General features: G+C 38.0%; 1 protein-coding gene across 1 annotated transcript; it reads left to right on the plus strand.

Annotated features, from left to right (window-relative positions):
* Positions 1-580: 580 nt before the first annotated feature.
* Positions 581-1989, plus strand: LOC148844751 (uncharacterized). The gene has a single exon (XM_088953639.1). The coding sequence runs from the start codon at positions 687-689 to the stop codon at positions 1779-1781; it is 1095 nt and encodes a 364-aa protein (XP_088809765.1). The 5' UTR covers positions 581-686; the 3' UTR covers positions 1782-1989.
* Positions 1990-10514: the final 8525 nt, after the last annotated feature.

A 10514-nucleotide genomic window follows, 5' to 3' on the forward strand; every position in this document is an offset into this window, starting at 1 on the left:
CCCTACAAAATAATACAAAATACAAGATTTTCAGTTCTACATATTTGTATTTGGCCTCCTTCTAATCTGAGTCTTATGCTCAATTTGGAAGGAGTACAAATATAAATATATACAGTGCAAATTCATACAAAATATACAAAATATAAAGTTTTGTACTCTACAAATTTGTATTTGTTATCTTTTGCCTTACTTTTTAATTTACCGGGAATATTTTTATCAAAACACAGTAAAAATGAATGAGAGTACAAATTTGCTTGGATTTGTGTTTGCACTTTTACTAAACCCAACTTAGGTTGGGCAAGAGTGCAAAAGCAAACAATTTCAGCATTTTTGTACTGGCTTCCCAAAGGGAGCCTGAGTAGAAGAATCTGGATATAAATCTGCCACGCCGTAGCCCGTAGCCCCATGTCTCCCTTGTAAACACTTTATCGTCTCTCATTCCTCGTAGGTATATCCCAGATGAACGGTCCAAAGATCACATCAAATTCCACAAGCTTTGTCCCCAATAATTTATGATATTTGTAAATTACGAACTAATTTAGGGACATAAATGTCAGAAAAGATGTATAAATGCAGTGCCAGTCGTCATTATTCAGAGCTCGGCTGAGTCCCCAACGTAGGAGTAGATAACGTTTCAGTTTTACAGAGAAAGAGGAACAGTACTGAGAGCGAGCGAGAGAGAGAAGATGGGCATCGTCTTCTTCGTCTCAGTCCTCCTACTGGCCGTTACTTCTTCCGTTAACTCCTGCCCACCGTCAGACCGGGCAGCTCTTCTCGCCTTCAAAGCTGCACTCAACGAGTCTTACTTGGGCATCTTCAACACTTGGAAGGGAACCGACTGTTGCAACAACTGGTACGGCGTTCACTGCGACCCAACCGTCCACCGAGTCGCCGATCTAACACTGCGCGGCGAGTCGGAAGACCCCATCTTCGAGAAAGCAGGGCGGACCGGTTACATGACCGGAACTATCTCGCCGGCAATCTGTAAGCTCGACCGACTCACCAACCTTATTATTGCCGACTGGAAAGGAATCACCGGCCCGATTCCTGCTTGCATCACTTCGATACCATACCTTCGAGTCCTCGATCTCATTGGTAACAAGCTCTCTGGCAGTATTCCTTCTGGTATAGGCAAGCTCAAGCACCTCACCGTTTTGAACGTCGCCGATAATCAAATCACAGGGAGGATTCCAGCATCTATCGTGAACCTTGCCACTCTTATGCATCTCGACCTCCGCAACAACCGTATAACCGGTGAGATCCCTAGTGACTTTGGCAAGCTTCGAATGCTCAGTAGAGCTCTTCTGAGCCGTAACCAGATTTACGGCCCCATCCCCAGTTCTATCTCTAAAATTTACCGTCTCGCGGACTTGGATCTGTCAATGAACCAGATCTCCGGCACGATCCCGGAATCCATCGGGAGAATGCCGGTCCTCTCGACGCTGAATCTAGACGGCAACAAAATATCCGGCGAAATCCCGACGAGCCTGTTGAGTGGTTCGGGCTTAAATATTCTGAACTTGAGCCGAAACTTGCTCGAAGGGTACATACCGGATGCTTTCGGGCCGAGATCGTACTTCACGGCGCTTGACCTGTCGTTCAACAACTTGAGAGGCCCGATACCGAAATCCATAACGTCTGCGGCTTACATCGGCCACATGGATCTCAGTCACAACCACCTGTGCGGCAGAATTCCGTCAGGTGCTCCGTTCGACCACCTTGAAGCAGCTTCATTTGTTAACAACGACTGTCTCTGCGGGTCTCCGCTCAAACCCTGCTGATGTTTCGCCCAGCACACGGAAAAGTAAATATTGGTACCGGTATCGGTTTCGGTTGGAAGCTATTAGCTACCTCTCTGTGTTATGTAATAGTTAACTGTAATAGATTTAAAAACTATGTCGTGACGTGTAGAGTGAGCAGACGACAGACCAAAAAGAGGGTTTGCATGCACGTGAAAAACAGAATCAAAGACAGCAAATTCATATAAAAGAATAGTTGCCCCCCTTCATAATTTTTTTTAATTAATAGGGCTATCGTTGAACAAGAAAGACAAGTCGGGTGTTTATGGTAATTTGTTAAAGTCGTCTTTATACTATTTTGAGTATTTGTGTAGTTTTTTAGAATTTAAGAGTGAGGTTTGTGCTGTTCAAAGAAAGATTAAGAGTGACACTTGTGCAGTAAAATAGAATTAACAGTGGCAATTTTTTACTATTAAAATTTGCGTAATTTTCATTTTCAATGTAAGGTGGGTATTACATGGGTCGTGATCGGTAATCGGATTTTAAAGATGAATTAGGGTCAAACTCGAAAAGAGCAATGCCAAATAGTTTGGGAAGAAAGGAGAAAATATTGGTTATGGACGGGTGGGCATATGGATATGAATTCAGATCCTATCCACAATAATCCTACCCATGGTTTTTTCAGTGCAAATCTATATTTATACAGTTGGAACAGTTTCTTACAATTTTGCATTGAGAATATTTCTTAATGAAGTACATAAGTATGGAGAGATATACCCAATGGTTATTACACTGATTAAAGCCGAACTCCCCAATAATATGTAAATATGGGAGATATTCTTAATGTACATTTGCTGTGACACTTAAATAGGTGTGGATAGGAAATCCTAACTGGATGGATAGAAGGATATCCATATCCTACCATATGTCAAAGATATATGTTTTTCAAGGGTCTGTTTGGTTTTGCAGTTAGATTGGAAATTAGAATCAAAATCCCATGAAATTAAAATCGATATGATCTATTCTTTCACCTGTTTGGCCTATACAGAAATTGGAATTGAAATTGAAAATCAAATGAGATTATATTTGGTGGCTCGATGGCGATTTACCTCGTGGGAGGAGGGAGGCGTGTACAAAGGTGGAGGGAGGAAGGATTTTTTTTTTTCGGTAATTGGAATGGAATTCTTATAATTGGGCGCACAATGGGATCTGATTTTCCATTCTCCCAACTAAATGGCACCATTTCGCTTCTCATTCCAATCCCTATCCCTCCGAACTAAATAGACTCAGGTTGTGTTTGATTTGAAGGAAAAATTAGAGAAAAAAAAGGGAAAGTCAAAGAAACCTTTATAAACGTTGTATAAGTTTTCATATTTTTTCCTTCCTTTCTCCTCCAAATCAAACATAGCCAACTTGCTCCATGAGAAGAGAAAAGATAGGTGACGGGCGGGTATATGAGTCGGGTGAAAGGGAAGAGAAGGGAAAAAAATACTCGGCATTTATTGTGAAATTGATTGCTGATGACTCGGGTCTACTGTGGGATAGACATGGTTGGAAATGTCATTCACATGATAACGTCAATGATTCCGTGGAGGGTTCACAGTCTCATAGATGTTCTCAATAGACGGTTGTGATGAGATGCTGGGCGCAAGTTGGGCGCTGATTCGAATTCCAACGGGATAAAATATTGAAGAATGATTCTCGCGACCGTGGTCTTTGCACTCAACGTTCCAAAAACTGTTGACGCTGGCGGATTTGGAACCATTAGACCGGTTTTTATTGTATAATGTTTTGTATATCAAATCAGCTTCCAGTCGTCGCTGTTGTCAACTCTAGACTCCAAAAAATCGGGTTGGCACTTAATTAAGACTGTATGCAGGATGCATGTATTTTGGGATATGGATGAACTGTTGAAGGATTATGCCTCGGTCACTCGGAACTGTGGGAGTCCAGTTCTGTGAGCTCATAGGTGGGGAAGGAGTGGGACCCTTCACCAGTAAAGTTTTGTGATCTCATGACCATATGTACTTGGACCAGATTCTAAATGGGTCAACCGTGGCCCAACCAAGGATTGTCTCATTTTTTTTAATTAATAATATGCAAGATCTGGGCCAAACCTAATTACCCAAATTTAGTTCTACCTTGTTAAAAGAGGCAATTAAATAAATAAATCCAGTTGCACCAATTAGACCAGATCAGCCCAAGTAAACCGTGTCGATTTTATTAAAACCTACCATTTATAAAGCCTCAAAGTTCCTAAGAATAAAGCCCCGTTCGGGAGATAAGCTTGCTTTGAAGAAGCTACTTAAATTAAAGTTTCAATCAGGTTTTTTATCAGATATAGCTTATGGGCTTTTCATAGGAGCCCCACCTTGAAAAGCCAGAACCAGAAGCCTCTGCTTTGAAATTCCTCCTAAATGAATTATAAAAAAAATGGAAAAAAATCTCTCCTACGTGGACACATAGCATCCCACAAAAGTTTTAATCAGGCTTTTTTAGCTACATGTGAATATGTGATGCGCTTCGGTCCTCATAGTGATGGGGTGCCATATGCTAGAGAAGTTGGGAAGGTTAGTGTATTACTGTATTGATAGTAGCGGGGATATATCATGTAATGTATTAGCCCACTGACCTAGAGAGCTCATCCGATCCTTATATGCTAATTTAAGGTTGTATTTGGTATGATTGTTGTTTTTTTATAAAATGTTTGAGGTTGATTAATAGAAATAAGAGTTAAAATATGAGTTGTCATGTCCAATGTTATAAAAACCGTCAGAACTGGAATTGTTTTGGCCAACGGGTTGTTGATCAATTTAACGGTTTTTGGTTGGGGACTAAATTTGGGGTAAAACGGAACCGGTTGTCTAAATAGTTCCCGATCCAATTGTCCAGGTCAATGACAGCTCGAAAACATTAGTCATGTCACACAACAAAAAATGTTTTGGGTTATCAATACAAATTGTTGTTGTTACTTGAAATATCAAATTTGATCTATGTTTGGCATCGGTGCTGTAGAAACAATGAAAAAACAACGTCTTTCTTTTGTTTGGAAACATTGCTGCTAGGTTGGACGTTTCCTAGAGCAACAACAACATCTTCTGTTTGGTACCAGTGCTCCATATGTGTTTTCAGCACTGGTACCCATTATGGGAAGTCAACGTCATTGTCACATCATGTTCTTGTTGGCGGCAACAATATCTAATATGAAAAAATGTATATTCGGTGTTGCTCCAAACCACACTTTCTCAATTTCAAAGGCATAGCTTGGAGCACAATTTTTATGGAAAAACGATTCCAAACATATTGACTTTTTATGAAGCACCATTTTTTCCAAACAGACGCTTGATGTTTTAACTCTAAACAACAATGATTAGTCCCCAATTTACCTTTTTCGGTTGAAGTGACTACATTGTTAACATGACAATTTATATTTTTCATCAACTTTTTAATTTTTTATTGATCAATCTCAAAACGTTCCATGAAGAAATTGCAATTTGGTACCAAATACAACCTAATTAAATTTATGCCTCCTTGAAGTGGAGGGTTGTTTTTGGGTAAATTGCTGAAACCACTCTTCAAGTTTAATAATTGCAATCAGCGCCCTAAAACTTCTTGGTATAATTGCAAGTAGACCTTCTCTATTAGAATCTTCTATAAAGATGTATAAAAATCTCCAAAATATTCACATGGATATTTTTGGCCAAAATGTTTATTTTTCAAATTTTCTCTTCATATGAATTGTTACCCCAAAATTGCCTTTCATATCAATTGCTCAGGCTTACTTTGGAAGCAGTACAAATGCAAATATATACAGCGTAAATACATACAAAATATAAAGTTTTACACTCTACATATTTGCATTTGTACTCCTTCCAAACTCAGCCTCAAGGTCAAATTGCAACTTTAAATTCTCTCTCTCTCTCTCTCTCTTGTTGTTATTCATGAAGTTTGTATTGTTTTTTTTTGTAGAAACCAGCCTCAATAGTAACTGTAGGGGTATTTTAGACACTTTCATGCCTCTTGTTAGAAAACTCTAACATAATGGACCTACTTGCAACTTATTAGAAATTTAAGGGAGGTGATTGCAAATACCACCCTTTCAGGAGTAGTTTCAGCAACAGTAAAAAACTTAAGGGGAGATTTCAGCAATTTACTCTCTTTTATTTTTATTTTTGCATACATGTATTGTGGCTTTGGTCTCCACACCACATCTAGTTAGCGGGTTTGTGGGTTAGTGGTGGTAGGGTGCATGTGAAGGTCTACTTTACTACATGAAGAGCCTATACTTACATAGGTTTGAAGCCACACATACTCAAAGGAAAGGGTGCTGAATGATCAACTAAGGTTGTGTTTGGTATTTTTGTAGGCATTTTTTCAATAAATGCTGCTACATAGGCGTCATTTCAGTATTTAGCCCATCATGCTGATTGGTACGCATAGAGACTCGTAAAAGCTGGTCCTGATTTATGTGCACGCCTAGCATCGGGGGAAGCTTCATTTTAATACTTTCACCAATGGTTAAGTACCTATTCACTGTTATACTGATGTGGTGCATAGTTGTCAATAAACAATTTCATTATTATTTTTTTCGGTTTTGTAAGCAAATCAAATACAAATATTTAATATACCAAATACATACATAGTTGAATTTATTGGTGAATAGAAATTGACACATAGCTGTTATTAGGGGCTAGGGGCTGATTATAATTGAAATAGATTTGCATAAAAATGCATGTGCAAGAGATTTTGTATTAATGCCAAATTGATGTTGCTTGCTTAGAGGTCAAGTCTAATCATTCTATCTGAAATGACTTATGTGACGTTACATCTCTCTCTCCTCACAAAACTGTATTCACACTATACTCACAGCCAGTTGGAACTGTGCATTAGGGATATCTCGAAAAGGTTGTGAGCATGGTCTGAGGATGATTTTGTGAGGACTGAATTCAGTCTACTCTCTCTCTTACTAATTTGTATTAATCAACCCAAAATTCTCTATGAAAAAACATCAATGGTAACAAACAAAATCTAAATCATCTTACGGATTTGAGTGATCAATTAAACTACTGAATCATCAATGGACTTTTTAAAATTAAGTTGGTCTTTTCTATTTATTAAAATAAGATAAAAAACCAGAAAGACCTACATCTTAGAAAGTCACAATCAAGAAACTACAAATGAATCTTTCCATCCTTTTTATTTAACAGCCCAATAAAACATAATAGAGTAAAATACTTACTAAATGGTCAGGTAAGACTGCAAAAGCTTAATATATGTTTTAGCCATATGAGATGTCAAAAGATATTTCTAAAAAGACTTGACAAATGTTATCTCGATTTTGAAAGTTTTATCTTGAGCTTATTGAAATTCCTAAGTACAGAATAGACATTTACATCATGGAGAAATGGTGCGAAAACTGAATTTACAGTAGAACCAAGAATCAAATTCAGCCAAAATTCGTTGGTTGAGAACATTTACAGTAGAACCAAAGCATAAATATGTTAAAGTGCCACTGAGGCTTCATAAATGAAAACCGAAACAAGTGGGGAACCTACAAGCTACAACCAGAAACCTCACCGTCCCATAAGAAAAATCTAGATGGATAAACTCAAAAATGAAGAATTGAGCAACCACAGCCTCAAAATTAGCAGGTAATAGAAGGTTTGAAATATTTAATTCCATCTGGCCTCTCTTCCACGTGATTATGCCTCTCATCTTTCTTTTTTTTCTTTTTCTTTATTAGCAAGCTTGCATTAAAAATTTATGAGTCCCAGAATTTAAACCCTGTTTACATACATTTTGAATGTTTCAACCTTCAACGAGCTAGAAGAAGCTGGTGGTGGGCCGTTGCAATGAGACAGCTTCATATATAAGCATGATTTGTTTAAAGAGTCCGTTTGGGATGGCCGAAGCTTTGATTAAGCTGCCTTTAATAAGCTACTAAAAGAAATTTCATCAGAAAAGCCATTTTTTGGCCAGGTTTTTGGGATTGTTCAATCAGGCTGCATTTGACATTCTTTATTTTAAAGACTTGCTTCTTTGTACAATTAAATAGAGAATTTCAACCGCAAAAAGGGGATGAATCTTTAAAATAAAGAATGCCAAATGCAGCCTAAACATTGCTTATGGACTATCTAGGTGGGGCCCATTTTGCAATGCCAAAAAGGGAGCTGAGATCTTCTCAGCAACAAAATACTCTTCCAACAAATTCCAATATGATCTGTATCTGTACATCTTATCATGGTTGGTTTTAGTTTTATGGTGTGTTTCAGTCTGCTGTAAGATGTGCCGATATATATCATGTTGCAACTTATTGGAAAAGTATTTTGTTGTGAATAGATCCGGCTCTGCCAAAAAACTGTTACTCGAAAGCCCTTCCAAAGCCATATTTGATAACAACCCTGGAAAGCCCAAAATAGCTTTCTTTTAGTCAGAAATAGGGCATTCTACTTAAGGTTCTTTTAGTGACTTCTCCATAGCAACTTCAGCCTTCCCAAATGGACCCTTAGGCATCATGAATCGTGACCATCTCTATGGAACAATATGAACGGTGATGAGAAGCGGGATTTTTGCAAGCGTAGATTGAAAGAGTCAAAAAAAAAAAAAACGGTGCATTCACTAATATTGGCTGCTTGTTAAATCTAGGTCTCAATCAATTATGTTGAAATTTATTTATTTTTTATTGGTTCATGTTGTCTACAACATGAATTTACCATTACATCTAACCAATCACATCTTTTAGCTTCTACAAAATCCAAATCCAATTCGATAATTGAAACTCATATCCAATTCCAAAATGAAATCCAATTAGATTTGAAGACTTAGAATTCGAATTCGAATCCAAATCCGAGCATACTTGGGTTAGATTCAAATTTAATTCCACTCCACTTTAATCTTTGAAAATACAAAAATTTTATATACAATAAATTAATATAAATATAAGATAAACTATTATATATAAATTCATATAAAATAAATCTTTTTATAATTTTAAATATAAATATATAAAATTTATATATCAAAATCAATAAATATTATAATATAATTAATTTAAAATTTTAACCGGATTGGATGAAAACAAATCAAAATCCAATCCAATTATTAATTGAATATAAATTACAAAATCCGAATCATATCCGATTCCACCAATACATGATCCAAATCCGAAATAATCGGATCGGAGCAACCTCGGATTTTCCGTGGCCTATCTTTGAGTGATTTGTTTTATTAGGCGGATGGTAGCGAAGATAAATGAATAGTTGAATACGCATTCCCTTTATGAACATGTTACATGTACCGACAGTGTCTAATGGTTGGGCATGAGGCCCACGATCTCCTTGCATTGCATTCAATTCATGAAGGCGGCTTACCATTAGCAACTGGAAAGTTGTTTGGTTCGGCTACGCGCCTACGCCCAGGGCTCACTATTTACATGCACCCTTTCCAACCGACTTTTTTTTCTTCTAATACAAATTTCTAAGCCCACGTGATGTCTCGGCCTCACCAACCAAGACTTTATCATCTCATGAGACCATCCACAATTCAATGTAATGGGCGGGGGCCCATTACTCTTCTACGTGACTATCTTTCCTTACAAATTTGTTCATCTTAGGGCAGCTCATCCTCATGTATATGATACATCATACATCTAGTGGTGGGTCCTTAACTCGTTATCTGAACAGTGGAGAACATGGAAATGGGATGCAACAGCTGATCCTCATATCTAGTGGTGGGCCTTTATCTGAAATTGCAGAGAGAGTTCACCTCACAACGTCCCATAACATGTATTGAGAACATCTTTGGATGATAACATTATCAATTTTAGTACATCATTGGGAGATATTCTCAATATATGGCGAGAATGTGCTGTGGGGCGTTGTAGGGCGCTTCCTTGTGAGGCGCAAATCTAAACTCATGCAGAGAACCTGAAACCTCGGACGAGAGATCTAACAGATCTGTAGTTTGCAGTAAATGGGTTTCTCTCGTGTGAACGGATTTGGACAGTTGGGTTGGTATTGGGATGCCCAATCGTGCCTTATTCTCAGACAGATAATATTCCTATCTCGCTGTTGTTGAATTTTTATTAGAATTTTCCTTGATGGTCCAAATTCCGTTTGTCATGTTGCGGAAGAACGATCATGAGGCCAAATTTTGCCAGGTGGAAAGATGGTGCTGTGGGAAACACAGGGTCCCATTTTGCACGCCCCACTTTATTTGCATGTGGGTACACAAAAAGCCTTTTAGAGGCCACATAAAGGAGCCTTCATAATATGTGTTTCTTCTGCAAGTTTATTCCTATCCTTTCAGGTTTTGTTTGGTTTGAAAGAAAATAAAAAATAAACAGAAAGTTGAGAGAAAGTTTCTTAAGGAATTTTACTAGTTTAGATAGTCTTGGTGTATTTTTAAGAGCAGTTTGCTAATCCGCTTTCTGCGACTGCGAGCATGCTCCAAAAGCAATATCTCACGTTTGATATTCTGGTTAATACCAACTGATGGTGGATTAGTAGAATCCGGATCTGCTCCTCACGCCAATCTTAGAGGCACATCTCAGCCACACATTGGAAAGATCTCCCGTCTTTGCATTTTATGGAGAGATGTTCTCAATGCATGCGGGGTGTGTTGTGAGTTCAGTGTGGAGCAAATCCCCATTTGGCACATGCGGGATGTTCTCAATGCATGCGGGCTTTATAAAACCAAGCCCACATTTTCCGTGTAAAAGGCCCAATCATGTGCTCGAAATAGAAGCCCAGGTCCAAACATCAATCAATGTGAGAA

Source organism: Nelumbo lutea, chromosome 7 (genome assembly GCF_056320005.1).
Source record: "Nelumbo lutea isolate HS-2025 chromosome 7, American lotus-T2T, whole genome shotgun sequence".
In the NCBI taxonomy this organism is placed as follows: domain Eukaryota; kingdom Viridiplantae; phylum Streptophyta; class Magnoliopsida; order Proteales; family Nelumbonaceae; genus Nelumbo; species Nelumbo lutea.